This window comes from Poecilia mexicana, unplaced genomic scaffold, assembly GCF_051168715.1.
Source record: "Poecilia mexicana isolate PSO_F unplaced genomic scaffold, ASM5116871v1 scaffold_16, whole genome shotgun sequence".
Lineage (NCBI taxonomy): Eukaryota > Metazoa > Chordata > Actinopteri > Cyprinodontiformes > Poeciliidae > Poecilia > Poecilia mexicana.
In genome coordinates, this window is record NW_028263385.1 from 18696004 (window position 1) to 18722731 (window position 26728).

The 26728-nt window shown below is 39.0% G+C and overlaps 1 protein-coding gene and 1 long non-coding RNA gene across 9 annotated transcripts in view; both read right to left on the bottom strand.

Moving 5' to 3' along the window:
• Positions 1-21675, bottom strand: part of LOC106904282 (uncharacterized) — a 41705-nt gene extending 20030 nt beyond the window's left edge. For 6 of the 8 annotated variants that reach the window (XM_014968558.2, XM_014968562.2, XM_014968561.2 and 3 more), the window contains exons 1-12: positions 6846-8239; positions 5687-5965; positions 5485-5589; positions 5284-5402; positions 3381-3599; positions 3113-3200; positions 2618-2770; positions 2174-2271; positions 1419-1591; positions 1231-1332; positions 384-590; positions 60-182 (exon numbers count right to left, since the gene is read on the bottom strand). In XM_014968558.2, coding sequence (XP_014824044.2) covers positions 60-182; positions 384-590; positions 1231-1332; positions 1419-1591; positions 2174-2271; positions 2618-2770; positions 3113-3200; positions 3381-3599; positions 5284-5402; positions 5485-5589; positions 5687-5965; positions 6846-8231 — 3052 coding nt within the window. In that variant the 5' untranslated portion in view covers positions 8232-8239. Of the gene's footprint in view, positions 1-59; positions 183-383; positions 591-1230; positions 1333-1418; positions 1592-2173; positions 2272-2617; positions 2771-3112; positions 3201-3380; positions 3600-5283; positions 5403-5484; positions 5590-5686; positions 5966-6845; positions 8240-21114 lie in introns of those variants that run through there. The other 2 variants (XM_088013891.1, XM_014968559.2) reach the window with 2 other exon arrangements.
• Positions 21676-24930: 3255 nt separating this feature from the next.
• Positions 24931-26133, bottom strand: LOC148155052 (uncharacterized). Its single transcript, XR_015765609.1, has 2 exons — positions 25153-26133; positions 24931-25029 (listed from the first exon to the last, which is right to left on the bottom strand). It is a non-coding gene; the product is annotated as an uncharacterized LOC148155052 (long non-coding RNA).
• Between the last annotated feature and the right edge of the window lie 595 nt (positions 26134-26728).

Consider the following 26728-nt stretch of genomic DNA (forward strand, 5'->3'; position numbering starts at 1 on the left):
GGCTGTTAAGTTTTATTAAGTAAATTTGAAAAAGTTAATAATTCCCCCAAACAACTCACACAAAATATTTTCTTCAGACTCAGATAAGAACCGACCAAAGTATAGGAACCAGTCATCCTGCTGGTATGGTGCAGGTTTATGTAGCGGGTCCGGAGAGGAGGAGTATCCAGAGCTGGGTTTGGCTGGCACCAGAGATAATAATAATGATGTGCTACAATCAGTTAACGGTTCTTTTTTATTTGTGCAAAACAGTAGCATGCTTACTTCAGCTTTTCATACCGAGGGAATCTAATAACAACCCATTTATAAACATTTTGAACAGCTGCATTGTGATTAATATAGAAAACGATAGAAATGCAGATGGGCATCTATAGTGAAGGTACCTTGGTGTTCCACAAAATCAAAAGTCTCCACAGTGGCTACAGCAGGTTGACGATACAGAAGGTCAGACCACTCGCCTTCCTTTAGGTACTGCTGTTGCTGTTCACTGATAATTTGAGAGCCACCATCTATGGTCTCAGTGCCCTGCCAGGTCACAGACTGTTCTTCCTCCCTGGACTGAGAGGAAGTCTGCTCAGACTCCCCTCTGGCTGTGAAGAGATGGTGCGGTGACTGAAGTTACATAATGATTCTGCAGAACAGATGACGACTGTTGTGGATGCTTCATGGTGCTTCAAGCAGGCTTTTAGCCTAGTTAGGTGCAAGCATTGTTTTTGTTTTTTTTTTTACCTTTGGACTCTCTCTATTGCAAGTCCAAAAAGATGAGGTTAGTGCCAGCAAGATGAAAAATGCAACTCATCTTCTACAACAAGAGCAAAACGGCTTATTATTATACCTTGGACAACCTCAGTTAAAGAATGCTGCTGCAGAAGTGATGAGTGAGTTATTCAGTTAGGAGGCAATATGAGGTGAAAGCCATTTGTGAGATAAAGAACTCCACTTTAAAATGAGGAAGCGCAATTTCAACACTGGAAATGACTCCGACAGAGAAACAAAACAGGAAGTCGGAATATTTTTGTTCCTTTTACCATGCAGAGCAATCAAAAATAACTGAGCCTTGTTACTGAACGTCCAAAATTGGTCGTAGTTACCAAGTTGAAGAGCTGCATTTTTAAAATATTAAAGCAATAAAACCAAATGAAAATGTGAAGGCATGTTGATAAAAGCGATGATGCTGAAAGCAATTAGCGAGAAACCAGCAATGTGTCCGCCTCATGTGCATCCTGGTACCTGGAAATTCCACAGAAGGCTGGCCAGAGAATGACCTATCATCAGTCTCAGATCTGCATGATTCAGAGAGTTGCTGCAGAAACTGGAGAGTCTCATCTCCAGCTGCAAGTGTAAAACAAGTCAGAATGTTACTTATCAACCTTTAAGCTTATAGCAAGAAACTATTTCAGACACACACTTTACCCTACCTCCGTCCAAGTTACGCGACAGCCTCTTGCTTGCAGAGCGTGTGAATCGAGGCGCTGGGCGGTCGATCATGGAGCTCGCCTGCCGGGTCTGGGCTTGAGTACGGCCGCTGTACCGGAACTTGGAACCCAAGACAAGAAAACGACGGGACGATGGAGGCTCCACTGATGGAACCCTGAGAAAAAGACATTTTTTTTTTTATTCTTAAAATAATCCGAATCAAAAAATATATACATCATTAAATTGTATGAGCTGTAAAGGAGTTTATATATTAACTTTCCATTAATATATAAAATTCCTTAAAACATTTATTTTAGCCATGACCTTTGTAGCTTACACTCTTTCTGGAGGCCGTCAGTGACTGACAATTTGACACCCATAACTTCCATTTCTCTACTAAAGATGATTTAACTTGGTCTTAAGATATTATAATTTTACTGAGAAAGAATTTCAACAGCTGTAAGCCAGATTCTCTATAAGAAACAGTTATAAATCCTTGAAATATATCATCCTCAGTGTAATGAATGCATAAATGAGTTTAACTTTTCAAAATATAATTTCAACTATTTTATTGCGATGCAACAAAATGTTAAAGGCTTAGACTTGGACAATGAGTATTTAGCTTTTCCTAAATACTCATCAACATGAGTCTTAAATTACTTTGGCTTGTAAGCCTACTTTCTATCTAGAGTATACAGAGAAGCTGAGAATTATCCTTTGTTGCCAGGCAAAGCAGTGGAGAGAAACTTTTCTCTACCTGAAGAAAGTATGATGCTCAACGCAAACTTTCCAAAGTTTCTTTGAGGCTTTGTAGTTGGGCAGCTTGAAGCCAATTGTGCTCTCATACTGCTCTTGCTGCAGGGGAAGAAACAAATCAAAATCAAGAGACATCACCTGCAACCGATGGCAAAAATCATTTTGATGTTAACTGAAATAAAGTTTACATTCATGTGTGCATCTCAAAAGTATATGCCTCTGTGGATACTTAAGCCTCAACTTCAACACAACAAATACATACTTAATTAAAATAATGGGATTTTAGTTCAACAATATGATAACCAGTTTAATTGTAATGGTGAAAAAAATGAATGAGAAAACTAACACAGTTAACCACGTGGATCGAATAAATTAAGGTTCTGGCTAAGAATAAGTATAAATGTTGTCATCAGACTTAAAATCAAAATGACTGCCTGAGGTTTACCTCCGACGCTCTGATTTTGATAAAGAAGCTGCTCCGTTTGTAAGAAATTTTAAGCACTTTGGGCCATGGGAAACGATTGATCCTCAGCTTGTCCTTGTAAACCATCAGACCACTGGAGCAAACACCCAGTGTGATGTCAACACCATCAAGATCCTGCACGCAAGAAGAAAAATGTCTAAGTATCGTGGCATGAGCTCTTGGTATTTTCAGAAAACAGTCACAAGGGGGCACTCTTTCTTTCCTAATTAATGTTGTCGAGGTCATGCGGTTTGAAATGTTATAATCCTTTCATTTTTATCTCAGAGGGTTAAGCCATCAATTTTGTTATTAAATCTTAATGATGCAAAACGTGACTACTGCCGCAAAATATTACCAAGATTCTTAAACATGAAAAAGGGAAGGTAGAAAAACCTCTGTCACAAGTTTATTTCCAAAGCATTACAACAAACTGGAAAAACTTTTTAAAAATGTTAAAGAATTTGGAAAATTACCCACCTTGGCTTGGTGCAGGTCAACTCCGTACATTGCAAGTTTCTTGGCATTTTCCAGAAACAGCAAATCTGCTTGGGCTGGACTCATTGACCTTCACATGAAAAGAGAAACATTTTCAAAGACGACTCATTCAAAGGTTAAACAAAAATGTTTACCGTTCAATTGAGCAAAAACAAGCTTACTCATACTTAATAACCACAATAAAAATGATCTGCTGACAAATTTCTATTTTTTTTTTTTTTTTAAATCATTGTCCATGGCCTTTAATGACCTGTAAGTGCGGTGCAGCTCCATCACTTTCTCCTCCAGCTCCTTGCTCTGTCCGGGTGCCAGGTTCAGATCTTTAACGTAGTCTGTCCCGTGAACCTCCGGGTCATATTCTCCCAGCTCGGACTGGGCCGTGTAGGAGCCTAGCAGGGACAGGGTGACAAAGGAGCAAGGAAGAACACCTTGCAGAATGTCCTTCCTGAGCTGGAGACACAGGAAATATCTGCGAAAGAAAGAAAAAGACGTGTTAAGATATTTACACGGGAAAACAGTGTTTTCAAACAACAATGAAAATTGAAAACAGTAAAAAATTAGCCGATAGAGACAGTCCATCACTTTTGAGGTGATGTTCTGTTTAAGAGTTTATAAGGAAATAATATCTTTCTTCCAGTAAATATCGCATGACACTTTTGTTCAGAATAAATTCAGGTGAGTTAGTCCCAGAAGTTGAAGCCATCAGCTAAATTGATAAAAGTCAACACTGATATGTTTCTTATGTCTTAATACAGCACCAATGCAACAAAAAAAAAAAAAAAAACAAAAAAAAACACATCAGCAGTTTAAGCTAATTTTAAGACCTGTCAAATTATTGTCACATTTAAATTGGGTGGTTATTTACACAGACATCAATGGTATGTTAATAGGATTGTTCATCTCTGGTCTGTGACTGATAGATGCGCATCTTGGCACACTGCCAAGGATCTGGCTCCTTTGTAAATTCATGGATTAAAAAAAAAGAAAAACTAAATGAGACAAGACAATTTACCCTTCAATAACAATGTACAATATTTATTATAGAGCATACACCGTCCTATACGATGTGAGTTGTGGTGAAAATTTGTTTCAAGCAAAGCTGAATTAGTGGTGAACACAAATGCCCATTTTGGTCGTCCGAACATCAAATATACCTAAACATGCATTGATACACAGAGTGGACTTGGTCTTTCTCATTTTAGCTCTTGGGGGTATAGCCTATCAGTTCAGAGAAAAGTGGATTGGCTGCTTTGCAAATGCCAGCCAGTAGCATGTCAAACAGCACTGTGTGATGGTATTTCAAGTTTTTCAGATATTCTTCTTCACAGCTGCTCTACCAGCTGTGAAAAGCTGGTAGAGCAGACTTTTACAGCTGTCATGAAAAGCTGCTCTAACCAGCTTTATTGCATCTTGCAATGCAACTTAGTGAATCTCAACATCCCTAGTTTGTTGTTTTTCCACATGGGATACTAACGTCGGAGTCACCACCAAAGATATTCATGTGTGAAACATGTACTGAGGAGGGAACATTTAAACATAATTGCTGTTTCTTTTTTGCTACTTACACATTGCTTACGTTTTTTTATCAGACATTTACTAAATTTCATCAATATGTTTGGTGGTGCACCTAATTCTACCTCATTATCCTTTATGAACAATCATTATTCACATATCCAAACTTTTTGTTGGTGCTGATGTCTGTTTCTTTAAATTTAGCTTTGCAACAAAAAGACAAAAAATAAAAACCATATGAGAACCAAATGACCCTTTAAAGGCTCTTATAATTAGCATTTGCATAGACAGTTAGGATGTTTTTGAGATTGTACTTGTTTAAGATGGCAGAAGTCCAACAACCTGTTAGCCGAATCTCTATCAACTGATCCGGATTTGCACTAAAAGAAGATGCTAAGAAAGTTATCTACTGTAGGTAAGATATCAGGTTGCAAATAACCTTTCAACAGAGCCTCAGTTCAAAGATCATGAACCGCCCCTTTAATATCATCCCTCTCCGATCGACTTCTGAAAGACCCGACCCCGGATGAAGCGGAAGCAAATGGATGGATGGACTTTTCGTTGAAGTTGCATAACTTCAACGAAAAAGTTAAAGTTGTACAACTTGAACTTGTTCATTAAAGTTGTACATTTGCATATACCTGGTGAGGTCTTCTGTAAGCTGCGCTGGATCAGGAGGGTAGAACTTCACATTAAATGTAAACTCATAGACGCCACCTGACACCTGTTTCCGGATCTCTTTGACGGGCTCCAACCATGTCTGTAAGTGAGGATGAAACAGCCACAAGTCTCAGCTCAGTGTCTTCATCTGTTTTTATTAATCAAATAAAAATGTTGCTCACCTTGCTGGTTGGGGTTTCCCAGATCGCCAGGCCAAAGTAATCCTTCTCCAGGAGGTTGACATGGTCACACACTTTAGTTAAAAGCTCCTGACCTTTAGCATGCTTCTATTGGTGTGGACATAACAGAGATTCTTCAGTCTGTATACCCATACAGCATTACGTAAGCATTAGTGAACAAGGTATAAATTGGTGTTTTTCTTACATCAAGTTCACACTCAAACAGAGTGTCATCCAGTAAAGTGACTTTGCATTGCATGACTTTTGGACGTTTGGGGCCTTTAGCCTCCTCAGCTTTCTTTTCTGTCTTCTTTTGTTTTGGAGGTTTCTCTTTCTTTGTCTTCTCTCTTGTTTTTTCTTCTCCTTTGGTCACCTCCTGCTGTTCTGTTGGCTCCTCCTTCTTTTCTGTGCCCTCCTTTATTTCTTCTTCTACTTCGGGCTCTTTCTTTATCTCCAGTTCTTCCTTTTGCTCCTCTGGAGCAGGCTGATTGGTTTACATGTGGAAACATGTGAAAAAGCATGTCAAATTTGATCAGACTTCACAAAACGTGCACTGTGAATGGAAAACATTTACTTCATAATTACATTTCCCAATGAGAAACCAGATTTTTATAATAAACATAATCATCAGTGGATGAATAAAGTTGTTTACTGATATCTAAATAGCCGCCAATTTAACATGACTTAACATGGGGCTGTATGCTACATTGTGCTTTTGGAGTGGGCAAGTTACCACTATTTTAAAAAGGTATTAAAAACGTAACATATCAATGTATTCATGACAGAAAAAAAAGATTAAGATGTACTCTGATGTTTTTTTTCTAATTTAAAACATAAAAGTAATTACTCTGATTGCTGCTAAAATAACACTGATTATTACTTTGCAGGGATAACAAGAATCAGATTCTTGTTATGTTCAGGCAAGAACATTTTAACATTTGGTAAATTTACTGGCACAAAATAAGCCTTTTTATTGGTTCTTTTTTTACTGGCTGCTTAGAGTCTCAAGGTTGAAAACTAAAAAAATGCATAGCAACAGGTGGGGGAGGGGCAGAGTTGTGCTACTCCATACAGACTAGTAAGGTCTATCACCCTTTCTGGCATCTCATTTAAAACTGTGTGTCTGAAAATGTCTGCAGTTTTGGATCCATGACTTTTAAAACCTTGGTATAACTTGGTACCAGTAATCCCCCCATGCTTCCACCCAGTGCCTCCTCCTGATTGTTCTGCTCCACATTTAAGGTTTGAGGAACATTGATGTTTCCTGTGAGGCTGGTGTTTTTCATGGGTTTTATGGATGTGCGCATTAACATTAACTATGCCGCAGGAGCTCAGTGACAATCAGGCTCTCAGGTTTGTCTCACCTGTGTCTCAGCGCTGCTTACCGACTGGTGATCTCCAGCCTGTTCTGTGTCCAGCTCAAGTTTTAGTTCTGGCTCTGGAGCCGCAATTGGCGCTTTCACTTGTTCCTCACTTGGCTTGTTCTCCTCTTTGTCCTCCTTCTTTCCTTTGTTCTTTCCCTTCTCCCTTTTCTTTCCCTTTTCTTCTTCCTTCTGCTGCTTTTCTTCTGTCTTTTCCTCCTCTTTCTCTGTCTTCTCCAAGTGTTTCACGTTTTCCTCTTGTTTCTCCTCTTTTGGTTTGTCCTCTTCTTTCTTTTTTCCCTGATCTTTAGCTTTTTCGTCCTCCTTCTTTTTTGTCTTTTCCTCTTTAGTTTTTTCTTCGTCCTTTTTTGTTTTCTCTTCTTTTGCTTTTTCCTCCTCCTTCTTCTTTGTCTTTTCCTCTTTAGCTTTTTCCTCCTCCTTCTTTTTAGCCTTTTCCTCTTCTTTCTTTTTCAACTTTTCAGCCTCTCTGGCTTTTTCCTCTTCTCTTTTTTTTGCTTTCTCCTCTTCTCTCTTTCTTACCCTCTCTTCTTCCTCTGCTTTTCTTTTTGCTTTTTCCTCTTCTTTTTTCTTCAGCTTTTCCTCCTTTTCTTTTTTCTTAGCTTCCTTCTTATCTACCTTGCCTTCTTCTTTCTTTCCAGCTTCTGTCCCCTTCTCTTTAATCTGAGTGGTCTGCTTCTTTTCTTCTTCTTTTGTCTCTGGTTTTGCTTCCTCCTTTTCAACAGTTGTCTTTATCTTCTCATCCTTGTGCTCCTCTGGCTTGTCGGGCTTTTCTTCCTCCTTTTTTGTCTCGTCCTTTTTCACTTTGCCTTCATCCTTTTCCTCTGCTTTCTTCTTCACTTCTTTCTTTTTCTTTTTACTGCCTTTCTTCTCGACCTTTTCTTCTACCTTGTTTTTCTCCTCTTTTTGCTCTATTTTCTCTTCTTCTTTCTTTTTAACTTCTTTGACTTCTGATTTTTCCTCTACTATTTTGGACTCCTTGTCCTCACTCTTCACCTCTTCCACCTTCTCTTCTTCAGCGCTGTCAGCCTTCTCTTTGTCTGCCTTCTCGTCACTGGCTCTCTCAGCCTCAGAGCCCTCACCGTCCGAGCACTGAGAGCGCCGCTTAAGGAAGGAGGAGAAGAGGCGTGAGAGGCCTTTGCCGGCAGAGGTCCTGGTACGAGGTTTGAGCTGCTCCTCCTCTGGGGAGGTAGCTACGTCCGCAGGCCCAGGCTCAGCAGCCTGCTCCTGGGCCTTGTTGCTCGACTGCTCCCCCTCCTGCTCAGTAGTGGTCGTTTCCTGCTGTACAGGTTCGGCTTCTGGAGGCACGCGGCTGCTCTTCTGCTTGCCCTCAGTGTCGGCCTCGTTCACAGCACTTGCCTCTGTTGTCATGGTAGCCACTGGGAAGGAGAACAGAGGGGAGTCAGAGATTGAAAAAGGTCACAGTGCAGCACGGTGTGTGACACTACAGTGGATGGTAATTACTAAAGTGCAACAAACAAGATATTACAGCTATATGAGGAAAACTTACACAAGTGTTCTGAATAGAGGTGCAACAAAGAAAACAAAACTGGCTGATGACTGATATGCTGGTCCGTAACCAAAAATTCAATCTGGTTAAAAGCTACAGCCGGGTTTCACTGACAACAACACTCTTCAGTGTGGAGATTGTTACTTAGTGAAGACCAACAGTATGACATTTCCAGTGTTACTGAGTTGTTTTAAAAAAAAAGTCAAAAGGATCACAGAAAGGAAGCTGCATCTTACTAAAGCATCTTGGCAGCACATTCCTGGCTGCTTCAACACAAAGTTAGCCTTCTGCAGGTAACAGGAAGATGCTCCATCAGTAATTACTATGAGCAGTGCTGCTATCTACTCTAAATGGATCTTATCGGACAAAATTTTACTTGATTTATTATATTTTGGGTGTGACAAAAAAAAGTTCAAGCGATATTTTGTTTCATAAAGTAAATTAAATAACTGGGTTTATTTGTACATATATATTTGTCGCAGCCTGTATCTTCTCAGAGAAGCAGATTACCTCTTTAACTTTGGGCTGTTTTTGAGAAGCCATTGTTTTAAATTACAATAAACATTTTTTTTTCGATGCTCAATTAAAAGAATTACAAAAAAAAAGAAAAGGAAAATATTTTTTACTGAAAATTCTTAAACAGAAATATAAATCCACTGAAATTTAGCTGCTCAAACCTTGATGAATCGGTGACTGAGGACATGCTAAGAAAAATCTCGCTCAATCATGCTCTAGAATTCAATTTAAGTGAATAAAACCCTGTTTTAGATCCAATTTCAATTAATTTTGGTTCTAATTTCCAGTTGGGCCAGTCGACGATCAGTCCAAAATATGTATTAGCACCCCTCTGCTGGTATATGTTATCAATGTGACTAATAAAACCAGAAGCACACATAAAATGGCTAAAAGAAAATAGACTTTGTTAAACTTGCATCTATTAATAGTCAGAGCAATATCAACTGAAACAGTGTGAAACAAAACTCAAGTTTATCAACACAAGGATGGTCCATCTAGAAAATAAAAAAGCTCACAGAGATGAGAACTCTGGGAAAAACTTCAGTTTCATTTCATTTTACAGCAGAAGCTGAATTAATTTTTAAATCTTTAAATCTGTGCCAGTGTGTATGGATGGTGCCATGTATAAATATATTCATCACGCACCAGACATATGTTGCTATTAAATTAAATTTACCCAGAAACTCTAGTCTCCTTTCATCTACACTGCTGTTCAAATAAATGACATCAAATTTCATTACAGACTTTTTTTTAGGCAAATATGAAGCAAACTGTGACCCATAATTTACAATGTAGCACTGACACATGCACAGCCCATCAGCTCATCACACAATAGGCCTCCTTGTTGGAGACTGAGCCAACATGGAGTTCTGATGGCCTATCACGGACTCATTAAATCGCCCAAACACAAAGAAGGTATTCTGCTCAAGATCTGCCTATTAGCGCCGCCTGGCTCATCTTCAGCAGGCATGGCTGGCTCTTTCTATCGCAACACACCCATTCTGTTCTGGGAAACAAATGCTCTGTATACAGTAACAAAGCATTCAAAGTACCTAGATGATATTTTTGTACAAAACAATGACATACAGAGGTGTGGAAAAGTCTTTGGCCCATCGCAGATGTCTTCCGTATTTGCTTTTATGTCACATTTAAATGTTTCATATCAATCAATGATCTCAATCGGATTTAAGTCCAGACTTTGACTAGGCCACCCATTCAGCGTTGGACTTGTTGGTGGGCTTCGGATCCTTGTTCTGCTGCGTAGATAAGGCATGTTTGAGCTTATGGTCACACACTGACAGTAGAACTGTCTTCTTAAGAATTTTTTTTGTTCCGTTAGTTACAGCAAGTTCTCCAAAACCTCAAGTATCAAAACTAACACATAATATAAAACCAAATAAATAATTCTCCAGAGAACTTTTTAATAATCGGTCTCATTGTTTCTATGAGTGAATCACAGTTTTATGAGCCAATAATCTGCAGAAGGTTGATGTGCTTTGAAGATTCATAAAAATGAGTCAGACTTGATATTTTTAAAAACTTGCTGATTAAATTACCCAGCAGGCCAACATAAACTGCAGATATTACACAACTACCCAATGTTTCTGTTGAGTGATATATATATATATTTATATATATATATATAAATAAATGTTACAGGGCCTCCACTGTATAATCGATTCGCTTTGATATGACAGACAATTATCGTGTCTCGCCACTGTCTAACTGGTGAATAATGCTTTTGTCTCCGATACGTCCTATGAAGAGGTGTGGGGGACAGCAGACAAGGCCGATCCTCCAGATGTACAAGGCCGCCCAAAATGGTGCATCCCGGATCTCTACACCATACACTTCCCACTGGCTCTCCAGGACAGGAGGAGGAGGGGGGCACTCAAACAGACCAAATCCTCTTTAGCCCTCCCATTGTTTGCGTCCAGTGACCAATAACTGTGCCGCACTCTATTACTAATCCACTCTGCCCTTCCCCCAACAGGACCCCTCACCACCACCTCCACTCCATGGGTCTGTTCCCTGGGTCACCACGCACACACAAACGCGCACACCTTTATGCATCGATGCCCACGGCCTCCTGCGGGCGTCTTAATGCTCCGTCATCTCAATTCTGAGTGTCAGGAAACAGACACGCTCCTAATGGACCAGCTGAGCTTGTGTCTGCTGCCTCCTCCATTTTGTGTTAGCCCATCTAACATCTCTGCTGTCGGCCAGCTGAGCAGGGCCGACCCACGTCAGGACCGACGTTAGACGACGGTGACGGCGCAGGGTTTCCCAATGCACCATCAATCTTTCGTAATGTGACAAATAACACCCGTACTTTAATGGGAGGGGAAGGAGTAGTAATGAAATGTCATATTTTTTGAAGAAAAACGACGGACCTCAATAACACACAATTAGAGCCTGTAATAAGATGAATAATAGATGAAGTAGGCCACCCTCCAAGCAAGAGTGAGCTCACAGAGAGCCTGATCAGATGCAAGCACAAAGACTAGAGATCCTCAGTGATTTGATTTTTAGGTTATTATTCGGTTTAACTGGGTGTTTCTTTTTTCATTTATGTAAAATCTAAGCATTTGTTTTCAATCAAAGTTTAGTTGTAGAGCCATTTTAACAGAAACCAGTGTAACACAAAGAGCTTTGCTTAAAAACAGATGGAGGAACATTAAAAAAAATAAAAAATACTAGAAATGTCAAAGTTTTTTGTATTTGTTTTTTTTATCATAATGGAAATAAGTTTAAAAAAGGAATTGTGGACTGGTAATTATGCAATGAGAGATCAAATAGAAACAATAAGAATGTATAAAGACATGAAAAACCTAAAACATAAACCATAGACTGTACACATAAAAACAAAACAAAAAAAAATATCTAAATCTAAAATAATGGCAAGTAAAATATGATAAAATATATAAGTTTGGAAATAAAAGTAACTGACTTTGTCAGTTACTGATAAACCAATTGCCAAATAAACTTAATGTTTTTGTTTTTTTTAAACCCAACAGAGGTGTTTTGTCTTGCGTAAGGAAACCAAAACCATAAATTGATACACTTCAGGTCTCAGTTATACCTTGTGCATCAAAATCAGAAGGGAGTGGGGGGAGAGGAAGAAGAGCTTGCAGATAGAGGAGGAGGCAACAGTTTAAAAATAGCTACATGTGCCCAAGATGCTGGGACTCATTAGTTGGCCCAGCTCATATCTATTTTTGTTCACGCCTTGCTTCACATAACACGCATATGCACATGTGCGAACATGTGTGCACAGAGGCAAGAGCTCACACAGCATTTTACATCCTCATTTTAAAGAGAGCTGAAACTGATCCATTCTTTTGCACATGTGTGCTACTCTTTCCTAAAATAACCTGGTCACATATTAGAAGGAGTTCTCAATAAAATAGTACATAGGAGTGAACATAAAGAAAGCATGTTTCCTGGATACTGAGAGCAGGCTTAAGGAATTAGAAGGAGTTTAGAGTTAATCAGCCCTCAAGTGACCAAGTGAGATTATCTTCTTCTACCTGCCTGCAATATCCATCTCACTGTCTCCATCGAATCTTTTTGTCTGCCTTTGCAAGTGTGTGTGTGTGTGTAGTGATGAAAATAGTGACACGTTGTGCTGATTCATGGTTTTATGAGAAGCCCCACCTACCTGGCTGGGAAAAAAAAAATGCAGTAATGTAACTCAAGAGTAAGATGTCAGCCTCAGGCCCCTCTTAGTAAACACAGAATGCAGGCCAGCGTATAAAGGTGGACTCTGCAACAAACTAATGGCATGTTCTGTCAACACCCAACCTTGGCTTGCAACATCATAACTAGACTTCTTCGGGTTTAAGAAAAGGTTCATTGTAAGTGATGTAAATATATTCAGTTGCACCTAGGCAATGTACATGCACCAGGTTGATAGAGTTATATTACAAAATTTTAAAAAAAAGTACACTAGTTTTGACGCAGCGAAAACAAATCTCAGACTTTCTTTTCTTTGTAATTAGCCTGCCGATCAATGTAGCTTATCACCGTCAGCTTGGTACATTGTAGCCGCAGCTGGGACAGGCTGACAGAAGAGAAGCTGCCATTCAATCGGCTCCACTGAGCCATCTGACCAGTACCAAGAGGGAAGGCTTTGCCCAAGGACACAACGGGAAAGTGACTGAGACAGACAGAACTGGGATATGAACCGTCAATCCACCGGTTACAGGATGAACCACTGCTGCTCCTTTTCCCATTGACTGTTGTTCTGATCCACAACTAAGCCTATTGGCGCATTAAATTATGAGAGATTATCACTCCTGATAAAATGAAAATATGCAAGTGGCCTCCAGCTGGAAGAAAAAAAAATCGCATTTTCAAGTAACTTTTTGAAAATTATTTAATTGCTTTATTCATTGGCTGTCAAAAAGGTATGAAGTGCTTAAATAGGCTTAGGTTGCTATAATGTTCACACTGCATAATAACCTTCAGTTGAAATAGCACCAAGTATTAAATAAAAATGGTCTAACATTAATCACTGCAGATAATCACCAGTCCCCCTTGTGACTCAGCAAGGACAATCGTTTTCAGATAAAGGCTAGATAGACGGATGATTAACATGATCTAATTTCTTTTAAAGGAAACAATACTCAGACTTCAGCCAACTGTAGTTTTAAATCACTGTAGTGCTTTTTTGGCAGCCAAATATGCCTGACCATCTTTCAAGCGTGGGGGAAATGTAGTAGCTTTGTTTCAACCAACTGAGTGACAATGCACAGCAACATGTAGGGGAGGGGCAGCCAATTGCCATATCGACTTTTTATTGAGAATCCATATTAAAATGAAAATGTTTTGACACCTTAGTGTGGCTTGTCCCCAAGAAAGCTTTGAACTGAAGAATGGTTCGGACAGATAAGCCTCGCAGAAAGGAACCTTTTCGCATGCCAAACAACCAAAATTGCAAAAATACAAACTAGTACAGAGGCAGAATAACCAGATCACTTCAAAAATGTGTAGAAAAAGATTTCACATCCAAGAGTAATGCACAGCACACATCTTCTATAAACTGAAGACAGAAATCTTTGCCCAGGTCTTTGTCTCAAAATGATCAATACACACAGATGGTCTGTGAGCCGGATGTTGTAACATGAAACGGCATGGGAAAAGAATGAAGCAGCATGATTGATTTAGTGTGGCTTCACTGAAAGCAATTTAAAAGCCATTCTGAGCATCAAACTCAGCCAAAAGTGCAATCAGCTAATAGCAGAGACATAAATAAATTTGAACATTAGTGAAAGATCTTAAAAGCAGAGCTCAAAGGAAGGTGCCTCATGAACTTGGCGCCCAGCTTAAATTCACGTTTTCCATTCAGAAAGAAGAATAGTACTGAATGATGTGTGGATTTCTTTCCTGTTTGGATCTGCACACAGAACAGAGCAGTATGCCTAACTGTACGAATGCATCATAACTCCCAAAAGAGGATTACACCAGCAAGCCCTTCTGGGACCTTAATGACCTCACTCTGTCACAGCAGAGCCGAAAACATTGTTCAACATCGCCTCAGGTGCTTCCTGTGTGTCTACACCACCACTGCTTCACCAACAGGAGATCCTACCAGGGCGTCATCACTAGTGTTTTTTTAGGTTCTGTTTACTTCTGTTGCTTATAAAAAAACAAATAAAAAACTTCCTAGTCCTGCAGCATTAACTCTGCCTCATCCCCCCATGCGTCACATCTGCAGCTCCTCACGAAAGATTATCTGACTATATATATTCAGCCGTATCATCGATGGAGATGAGGCTTATTGGATGAGATGCTGTTGAGCACGTTAAATGTAGGGAGGGCTCCGGCAAACCAACACAATCTTCACAAACTCCCGCCCTTTTTTTCAGCTGAGGTGGGTATTTTTAACCCCCTGCATTCCTCAGGGAGGCAAAAGCAAGGCAGGTCAAGCAGAAAGAAAGTAAATGCAAAGCATCACTGTAACAGTGGGAGGGGGAAATACCCAAATAACATCTGAACATTGTGGACGCACATCACACATACAAGTATATTATTTCCATGTAGTGCATTTCTGTAGATTAATGTCATCTTTAATGACATTAATCATTAAAGATTAATGTCATTAATCTTTAATGGCATTTTACAAGACAAACGCATCTAATTCATGTCCAGCAATAATCCAGTCTAGTCATATGTGAGAGTCAAACTTAACACAAATTCCTTCATCATATATCATTAGAATTCTTAAATATTATTAATTTAAAGATTAATTTAAAGGATAAAACATTAGCTTCCGGCTGATGTCTTATCCAAGTATGTACACTGTACGTAAAAATAACTGGTTGTTTTGCAGGTTATTGGTGTTCCAAAGGCATCAACAGGGAATGCACCAATATATTTAACGGGATTTTAAAAGTGCATACTAACCATTTATGTTGTTAGCAAACCGAGTCTTCTTTAAATTTTCGTGTTTATGTTCATTCATTTTTATACACACAACTCGCACATGCAAAAACAAAAACAACACCGCTGCCTCCGCCAGGAGGGACTACTTTTAATTAAAGATGCTGCAAGAAGACTGCTGCGGGGGTCTATACCCGAACGAAATAGGTTATATAACTTTATTTGCTCTAAATATTTTTTTAAAGATCTCTGAATATGTCGTGACAGAGTCTAAAAAGCATCGTTTTCCCGCAACTTTTTTTTTTTTTTCTGAATTAAAGTGCAACATAGTAGCGGGGCTGTGTCGGACGAACGTGCGCCGGGGTATTTAAAAAAAAAAAATCTGTTTACGAAAAAAATGGCGCCGAACGCACAACAAAACAAACACCCATTCAAACGCACCCACCGTACACCTTAAATTGGGCTTACCTACTCTGAGTTTAGCATCAAGGGAGACAAAAAAAGGGCCCAAAAATATCCGATAATTTCCCGGTATATATTCCTGACGTTCAGGGGAGTATCAATGTTTCGCAGCGACACATGCTTTGTTGTGCTGAAGGTGTCCTGATGCTCGTAAAGGGGCGGAGTCTCTGGCTCAGCCAGAGCAGCCTCAGCTCTAGACAGAAGATGGGCACAACTTTCATGCGATCCTGTATATGCCAATGAATGTCAGTCGGTGCTGCAGGATTCCAGTTTGAAAAGAAAAGCAATCGATACTCTCAAGGGCTGTTTGAAATAGTCGTGTTTCCATTTATTGTCTGTGATTGTGCTGCAGTAGCCATAAAGTAGCTAAAGAGAGCAATTATTAACAGAGTTCAATGTCCAGAAGCAGGGGGGGCGAGGGGGAAGGGAGCTGCGGCAGGATTTCTTTCCCTCCATATTTACATTTTTATTAATCTAGGCACCCAACCAAACCCAACTACACTGTTTAAATTAGCTGTTAGAATTAGATGATATTTTGCTTATGTTGCATGTCAAAAACAAAGGATTTTCTCTTAACCCTTGTGTTTAGAAATGGGGTCCAACCGACCCCACACCCGTAAAACCTGCATCATTTGCCACAGTCCTCTACGTTTGCCTCAGTCCTCGCATGCACAAGGGTTAAAGATCATGTGATAAAAATTAAAATGATCATTTTGATGTTTCTAAGTAAACTAACTTACCAGAAATAGTTCCCTTACCAATAGTGGACCTGTGTCATTTTGCCATGAGTTTATAGAAAATTAATAAACATACAGAGTACAAAAAAATTGTCAGTTAAGGCACTAACTATTTTAGCCATTTAAAACGAATCACCTTCGTACCAAGAAAGAAAAATTGCTAAGTGGATGTTAACGGTCTACATTTTCACAAGGCACTGCTTGAAGTTAGCACAACTTTGTGTTGAAACACTAAAGTTACTTTGTGTCAGGCAGCCTCATCAGCTGATTTTGAGGCTGTACACACAACTTTCCAAATTTTTTTCCAGAACTGGAAAAGCAAAGGAATTGCCACCTTCAATTTCACCACACAAATGACAGTCTGTGGTGAAATTTGAAAGTTTACTCTACTCTTGGTAAACTCAAAGGCTGATGAGTGCAGCCAATGAGGTGGACTGAAACCCTAGTCAATTTGCCCAGAAAACAGTGCCAAGCGTAACCCCATGTAGCATATAATTATATATGCAGTTTATCAACATACACATGTACACGCAGATGCACTGTAGCATGAGCTACACTTGAACAATACTAAACATATTAAATTTATTCTAACGTTTCAACGACAGCATGGCTAGGATGCGCCATTCATTGGCAATGTCTGGACTCTACTGGATAATGAGTAGGAAAAGCAGTGAATGGAACCAACATGCTCTTAAATTCCAATTAAAATGTTGCATTAACATATTTTCAGATGTAAATTGGATAATGCAATACTAATGAATTTGACCATTTAAAATGTAAAGAATTTTAATGGCTAAGGCTGAATACCTACCAAAACTGCTTTTTATAGCACAATAAGTGGTACTGAAACTGAAATATTTTGGGAGATATGAGGAAATAAGAAATTTGTCAGGAAAACTGTTAACACACCCTAACTTAAGAAACAAACACATGTGCCTGATAAAACACACACACTAGCTTGTCTTCATGAAGCCCGCCACGGTCCCCACCCATCTGCCTGACCCCATTAGGGACATACGGCTTATAGGCAGAGTGGGTAAGAGGGGGTGTGTGGAGGAAAAGAGCGTTTATTATTCTCTTAACCACAAGGGGCACGGCACCATCTTTTTTTTGTTTTTGTCTCACATAGCCAAACTTCTGTCATTTATACTCAGTCGCAATTGATTGAAAAAGAATTATCTTACCGGGTTAAATGTTATTCCATAAATCCGATAACTCTTATTGCTGTGAACTAGGCAGCAGGCTTCACGAGACAGTAAGGAAACCAAACCAAGAGAAACTATGTTGATTGTTATCTGTTAGACTTTGATCACAGAGCAAACTTACTATACACACAGCCTGCCAAACAGCGATGTTAAACATTTACAAAAAAAAAACCCATGGGGGGGAAGCCAGCAAACACGAAGGCGTATTTTGTATAAGTTTTTTTTTTGGTAGAATCTGCTTCCTTTTACTTTAGTTTTTTTGGATCTAAAGAGCAACCAGGTAAAACAAACAAAGAGGAAGCCTTCAGTTGCTTGGAAACCCCTCCCCATCCCTGTGCCTATACTGCAAGGAGCAGGTGTTTAGCTGGACCCAGGAGAGGGAGCAGAGACAGAAAGCAGAGGGGAGGAGAGCAGGAGCAGCAGCAGCAGCACTTTACAGACCCACAGTCCCCTGAGACAGTGACAGCCTGGAACCACAGACACCGAGACGACCCACTCCTCAAAACACACTCACACTGTGGACTGGACACACCCAAAAAAAAAAACTGACACAAACAACTCTGCCTCCTTGTTCTCTGCTGTTCAAAAGGCAAACCACATGATGGTGCAGTGCATTACTCCAGCTGAGTGCTTGGGGGTTATGTTTGTTTCGAACATCTTTATCCCTCTCCTGGCACGGCCACTCAGTGATTACATAACGACCCCCATCGCAGTGCTTCCGCCCAGTACGTCTCTCTCTCTCTCTCTCTCTCTCTCCCTTTGACTATCAAAACTGCATTTAGGTACAGATCCCCTCACACGCGACTGCACTGCCACGTCTCCAACTCTAATGTAAAACAGCGTGCCCAGCTTTCAAACAAGCTTTAAATATAAAAATCACATTGCATGTATGGGAGGCATGGTTGCAGGGGTTTTATTCGTGCTGAGCTCTCAGGAACACCGAGCGGGACGGAGGGGCAGCCGTGTATTAATATTCACAGTGCGCCATTATGTTATGAAAAATGTATGAATCGGGAATGGTTCGTGCCTCTGTATTTTTTTTTTTTCTGCAAGCATGCAATCATGTTTTGTATTTCCATCAGCTGGAATTCTCAAGCTAATATAGTTAGGGAAATTTTAGGAAATTACAAATCACTTTTGATAATAAGAGATTCAGATTTTTCCAGGTAAAAAAAAATGCTATTTGCATGCACTAAAAACATTAATTTGGATCTGAGGCTCGCAGTGTGGTACACAAGTAATTCTAGCAGAGATTCTAGGCCAACTGAATGCTTCCCGAATTGTGTTCAGCAGGATTATTGCTGTCCTGGCCAAGCTGGTTCACACTGCCATCTGGTGGATAAAATAAATACAGCATCTAGGCAAACATAAAAACTGCATGGTATTCAAAATCAAATCTAACTGAAGTCAAAAGTCTACTTCTCAAACAACTAAATAAAAACGTATGAAAGAAGTGAATAAAGAAACATGCTATTTCATAAACCAGAGTTTTGTACAACAGATAAAATAACATTAAAAGTAACATAAACAACAAAAACTGACAATAAAATCATGGCAATAAGTGCTTAATAAAACACAAAGGTTTACATCTTTTTCAAAGTGCCTAAAGAATGAGAAAAAAGTCAAAGAAGCAAAATGTTCCACAGCTTCGAAGCCACACACTGAAAGACATCATGGCCCTCAGTTTTTAGTATCGTAGAAGAAACAATCAACTCATCCTGAGCCTGGGACTGAAGGTCACAACCAGCAGTATGTTTGGTTAAAGGTTGCCTTTAATGTGTCAAGTTTTCAAACTTGAAACTTCAAAATAGACTGAATAAGATGTCAGTGGCAATGGATAAAATGTGTTGTTTTGAAGATATAACAACAAAATAGAAAGGTACTACTGTTGCACTAGTTTTAAAATGTAGTCAAATATGGCTGCACAACAGCAAGAAAACATTTAATAGCCTACAATGGTGCTACATGCCACATTGATGATATGATGCGCAATAAATAAAAGCAAAATATGCAGTGTTGATGTCTTTCTACTCTTCGTTCATTGTTTTCGCATTGAAACAACTTAGCTGCATTGCAATGCAGTTTGCTAAGAACTCAAAAAGTATCTTTAAACAATGCTCCACAGATTAGCACTACACTATGTACAGTGTAACAGGCATACAGAGCACGAATACATAGTACATATTCTTGATGAGTCAGTAGGGCTTTTACCACCCACTGTTTATTTTGTGTTTTCTTCCAGGTCTGACCCGTAGACAGTCAAATGAGCCGTACCCTCTGAATTCAAGCCACAGTGTGAAACATGAGATCATTAGATGCATCTCATAACAAGGATTGTGAGTCACTTGGAATATATCAAAATATTCAAAAGAAGTTGTGCTGAAGAGGAAATCTCAGGAGAATCATGATTCCAAACACCAAGATCTCATTATGTACTGCCAGCACAAACCGCGGACCCTACTCTATCCAAAAGCCTGTGCTTAGGAAAAATCATGTCGTTCATAAGGCACATACCAATAATCCTGTGCTGGAATATCTATTTTTAGGTGATGCTGCTCAACTCCATGCATTTCTCACAAACAGGCTTTATCCGAATAAATCTCAGTCTAGAGATTGACAGGAAAACTAAACCTGCAGGGAATCTTTTAGTAAGTGTTTGAGTTTGCAAAGAAAAACTGCCCAACATTTCTCTTCTTCCTTACTTGCTTTAGAATGACAACAAATGTGACCCATTTTCTTCTGCTTGGCTTTGGCATAGTGTGTGAAGTGTTCCCAATGCAGTTGCATGCATAAAAAAATAAAAGCTATATTGGGATTTCTGGGCTTAACTTGCCTTTTGTAAAACCCTGCAACTGTAGTTTGACGATATACTTTACCATGAATTAACTGATGGGGATTCCACATCAGGCCAACTATGTTTTATCAGTGAAGTCTAATGGACTCTATGAGCATGTGTTCCTGATAGATAAAGACGTGTTTGCGCTCAGAGGCCTCGGGGAGACACTGCCACAGCACCCCTCCCGCAGCTGGTTTAGCTGGCAGCTGAACGTGCAGCTGGTTGACAGAAACTGTTAAATTATTTTACCGCCAAGCTTTCCTTGTAATTTTTGCCTGATATCTTGCTCAAATTGGTCTTGAAAGTTGGCAACAAAAAAAATGTGCCAAAAGGAAAATAAATGAGATATAATGAGAATACAACGTAGTTCAGGAGAAGGCATTAATTATAGTGGACAACTGCTCCGAGTCAAAATGTAATTTAAAAACGAGTAGGTATGACTTTAAAGAAAAGCTTTAAACTAATGAAATGCTTAACACTTGAGGAATATTGTCCGATATTTAGATGCCCAAGTTAAAGCAATGGTGTATAATTATGTGTAATATCAGACTGCGACATAAGCAACAATAGCTCATTAAAACTTGGATTTTTATTTGGTACTCACATATTTCGTGTTTAGCAGGTCATCACACGTTGTGTTGGCAGCACCAGTGAGAAGACCACACAGAAGCAGAGACAGAGAAAAAGTGCATCAGATCATGAAAAACAAACATTTATTTAACTTAAAACATGCAAATTAACTGGAAAGGAACAAATTTATTTAAAATATACGCCATTACAGAAGTCTCACAGCAGATTTAAATTAAAAAAATATATATATATTAACAGGTTTGAATTTAAGTTTCTGCTTTAGTTTTCAGCTCAACACTGTGTTTTAGTTCATACCTTCAGGCTTGCAGCTCTTTATGTTTGGATTTCTATGTATTTGGGGCCCCAGACATCAGAGTCCAACCAGCTTTATCGTGTATTTCTTGTCATTATTATGTCATTGAAGCACTGCTTTAATCTAAGCCCCCTGCTTATTTCTTTTCCCCACACAGTCTGGCGCCACAAATACCCCTGACCTGGTTGTGTTTGACATAATCCCACAGCACAAGCTACGCTGACTGAACTCTAAAAGAACTGCTGCCGTGTGGAAAACCAGAAAACGGGAGCTTGCTACGCGCAAGGTGTGCAACAACAACACAAGCGGCGGCGTCCCGGAAGACAAGTCATACCTGAGCTGATACGTGGCTCCTCTGTGGCCTCTCCCCACCTTTATTCCATGTCATAATCCTGCTGCTCGCCTTTGGGTCAACTCAGAAACTAATCGATCAGGTTTCCACTGAGAGCGACAGAGACCGAGAGAGAGGCGGTGACGCAGCTGCAATGACGAAGCACTTGCTGGGGATGGGTGGAGATCGGATCAGAAGGTGGAAGCTGTGCCTAAAAAAATGGCTCAGGTTGCTGGGTGGTCTATACAGCACCGAATCCGGTGTTATGATCCTTCTAAAAAATATTCCTGCTTGTGCGTGAAAATATTACGTTTCACACGTCAGGTGAGTCTGCGCCTTCATTCAAACAGACATGTGATTCAGTCTCAACACTTAGCAAACTAATGTCAGTGAATTTCACTGAATAATAAACCCAAGGTTGGGTCTTTCTTGCGGAGACCACCGGCCGGTACATAAACTCGTGTCAGCAAATAAAAACACCACTTACGAACTTTATTCCTAGTTCCACATGAGGGCGCTGTTTAGTTCTTTCACAGTGGCAATTTTATAGTGCACAAATATTTTAAAGACCTTTTTTTTAATGTTTTCAAAAACGTGCTATTTGGAACTATGTCATTTAGTTGGATAATAGCTTTGTTTGGCATAGCTATCCCAAAGTTCTCTAAAGCCCTGAGCAGAATTCTTACAAAACTATTTGCACTTATTAAACTATTTAAATACAGGTAGTGAAAATATTTTACACCTTCATAGACCAACTGTATTCAAACTTAGAAACTCAAAAAGGACTCTCTCTCTCTCTCTATAAATTAGTTGAGTTCTAAACAGCTGGTTGCTCTGGATTTTATTTCGTGGCATCAAAGTAAAAGGGGTTGAATCCTTATGCATGCCACGCTTTTTTTTTAATAGTTAACATCATGTGTCGTGTTTCTTTCACATTTCACAACTGTTTTGAAACTCACCTAATCTTGAACAATTAGCAACTGATTATCAGAGGAAATGCACAGTTTTACAGAACAATAAGCTGGAAAATCTTATTTCTTATTTGTTTTTGTTTTTTTTGTTTTTTTAGAGCAGAAAGATCAAACTTATTGTTGTTTTTACAAACAAAAGCCATTACTCTGTTACTATTATCATATATGAAAAGTTCACTGAACTGTGTTCGGAGCTCTGACAGAAACTGCAGAAACTACCTATTTAGTTTTACATTATAACTTTGTTAGCATAAGTATTAATATATTTCTTATTGTGTGTGAAGCTGGTGCATTTACCTACCTGTCTGGTATCAATTTATTTTCCCATGGGGAAAATAAGCCAGCAGGAGGACCTGAGCACCTGCTTGTAGCTTGGACTGGCCCTGCATCCGAGGAACAGCTGAGACGGGCCAAGTTTAGAAGTTGGCAAACTTGCCTGTGTTTGCAAAAAGAGATCTCTGGCACAGTGACTATATCCATCTTTAGAGTGGTATCTGTGATGTGTATCTGTGCTTCCTTTAACATGGGAGTTGAGTCTACAAGGCCTCAACACTAATCTTTGACATGGCTTTTTTTCATTTCTAAATATTGAATTAATTTGCTAGTAAGGTTGTGTTAGGACATGGCAACAAGAAAACAAACAATATCAGTTTAACCAATTTTAGTCCACTTTAGTGTATAATATGCAAATATTATCTAGACAATAACAACAACCCAGTTTAATGCATTTATATGTATTGATTTATTCATAGTAGGATAATATATTCCAGTGAAATGTTGTGATATACATATCGGATTGCAAGAAATCATGCTTCTTCCCCCATTCCAACCATTCACATAGCAGAAGGTGACAACAGAGAGGAAGAACTGTGCATTAAAAGGAAGAAACTTTTCACAATATCCTGTTTCAGACCAAAACGGTGGCATTGTTCTCATTATCTGTTACCAACAATTAATAATAATCTTTATCTTGAAAGTTTGCTCTATGTTTGTAGATTAATTGAACATCCTGTCATTTAATGATAATCTCAGTACCCATCATTTAAACGGTAAAACACATTATTGAATTATTGTATTATTGAAGTATTGATGTTATTGAAGTTCATTGCATGGCCTAAATATACTTTGCCATGCAGAGTTTGTCTCCGCACGGGACAGTGTGAAATCCCGAAGGGTGAAGCAGACCTCAGTTCAGCAGCTGATGCACCTGGAACATCTGCCTCAGTGTAGCATAAATCCCAGTGGTTCTGTCCCAGGAGGTCAGTCAAGCACATCTGACCTTAGACTTACCTTGATGATTTATTTTTCCACACTTATACTGACCGAGGGCTCACGGCGGAGTGGGGAAAAAAAAATACTTTCTTAGCTTGAGCCAAAGGATCATGTTCAAGTCAAACATTTTTATCTTGGTTTTTAATAAATCTGAGATAGCTTAAGCTCTTAAGCAGCAATAAACATGTATTTAGCTTGTCAGTACAGTAGACTGTATGTTTATACTGCAGGCAACGCCTCCCCTCATTATCACACACAGCAGCCAGGATCCACCCAGTGCGGTTAACTCTGCACGCTTCTGACTTCTGAATGGTTGAAAACAAAGATATGGAAACTGTCCCTGCCAGCTGCTGGTGCAGTTTTGTTTTTTTCTAACAGAGACGCAAAGATAAAAAAAAAAAAAAAACAGTCAGGCTGGACCAGAACAGTTTTTAAAACAATGTGTCTTCCTATTTTTTTTTCCCTTTCCCAAATGCTGACCTTTTAAATTAGAGGTAAGTAGTAGAACTCCAAAGCAGATTGTGAAACCATTTCTTTAAACTCTGTAGAAACACCAAGAAAATATGTAATACTAGTTATGCCTTTAAAAAGCCTGGATAATCTTGAATATACACTTTATATGTAGCAAACTTAAACTTTTTACCCTGTAGATTAAGACTGTACAGTGAATGTCTGCATTGTTACATTGTTTTTACTCAATAGTTTAGAAATAGAACCTGATGTGATTTAATATTTTTGATTGGTGAATACATTTGACTTTTATAAATATACATACCTTCTTTATACTTGTAATAAAAATCATAGGTGAAGTGTTCACTGTACAGTCCAATTTTGACAGCTTCTGACACTGACTCCATTTGTGTACAATAACGTAGTTAAAAATCCAATATCCATGTCGAGTACAAACACCCCTCCCTTTGGGTATACATTTACACACAAAGTAATGACCATGTGCACACAAAACCCACTTAATTGTTTATTTGAAATTTTGATTGTTGGCAAATAGCTTTTTGTGTCTCACGCTCTGCAGAGCTGCTCCATTTTTTGCTGATTAGGATTTGCCTGTGAAATCAGAGCAGTGTGTTAAACTGAGCAAGCAAGGTCCAATGTTTGCTTTCACTGATAACAGAAAAAAGGTTCTTTGACAGAAATTTCTACCTTGATTTGGTAGAAGTGATTACTTACCTGTGTTTTTTCTGTGGCTATAATTAAATCCTTCCTTAGGGATCCTGACAACTTTTAAAGATTCCAGAGAGGCCACATCTTTCACAATTTAGATGTAAAGCTGAAAGACAGAAATACTTCTTTAAAGTTTGTGACATTTTTCCGTTTTCATTCTGCCAGAATGTTAAAACTTTCCAGGCGTATGAATAGTTTTGTAAGATTTAGTGTTCTCTATATTGCTGACTGAAAATTTCCAACAAATCAAAGAGATAATTACAAAAATAGTGTTGCTTTTTAAATGAGCTAACATAGGAATCCAACCGAGGTTCAAACAATTGACTCCACTGTAAGTTCTTAATGGCCAAACCACATCCTGTCTCTGTCATTTATCGTCCCACAGAGAGCCCTCCTCCTCAGGATACGGTAAGCTGGTTGTTCTCAGAAGTTTTAAATCAATTCCCAGAATTTCTAAAAAGAGAGCTTTTAATTTTAAAGGCTCCCTCTACTCTGGAATCAGCTTCCTGTCTAGGTGTGGCTCACTCGCACCCCCTCTTCTTCTAAAACAAAGCTTAAAACCTCTCTTTCACACGAGTTGTCTTATGGTGAAGGTAACTCATGTGATCCTTGTACCCCATCTTAGATTTGCTACAGAGTTGCCGCTATTTCTTTTACGTTAGCAGTGCTTCTTGCAGCACTTTGAGTTTGAAAAGTGTTGTGCAAATAAGCAGAGTGGAGCTCCACCCTTGTTTTTTTGCCTCCTTATAAAATCCTTAACAGCTTTGCAGCATTTAACCCTTTTCTGCCTTCCTTTCAGTAATGGTTTCCACACTTCCAGTAGAGCTGTGTAGGGCGTATCATATGATGCAGGCTGAAACGAATCAAAACTTGCCCAGCAGGTCAGCCCAAAGGCCCTGCTATTTGTTCATTACTCCAAACCCAATGGCTGTAAAATGTCAGAACAGGTATTTCAAGATTTCTAGCAGCTGTATTAGCCTTTGTAAATATTAGGAGTCACGTTGCTCTCAGAAACTCATTTTCTGCTGCATAATTGATGAATATTCAGGTCTTTTAATATTCACTATTACCTCTAGTTTTCATCCTTGGGATTCTATGGTCTTTATAATTACTTTAAAAATAAAATCAAGAATCCATATTTCTATTAATATTCTATTTAAGAAAACATTTAGATGTTAGCTAATCATACATACAAAGTTTAAAAATTTTACTTCTATCAAAATTTTGCCATGAAAAGTGATTGAGCTTTTATTGTAAAACCGACAAGTTTCCAACTATCAAGCCATCTTTATATAAGATAAGACAAGCTGAGTAAATAGAAAATTCAGTTTTCAAGTAATAGTTTCAGTTATAATGGGGGTGGGGGATCTATCCACAGCATCCTGTTGCAGGAAGAAGGGGTAGCATTTCACAAATTAACTGATTCTATACTTTATTACTGGCTAAGCTGCAGAAACAGTCATTGATAAGCACCTATCTGACCACATGAAGTAGGATGAAAGATCTTGCTGTAAAAGATGAAACCTTGAATTTTCCTGTCTACCAGAAAATCCTGATGGAGAATGCCCAGCTCTCAATTCAC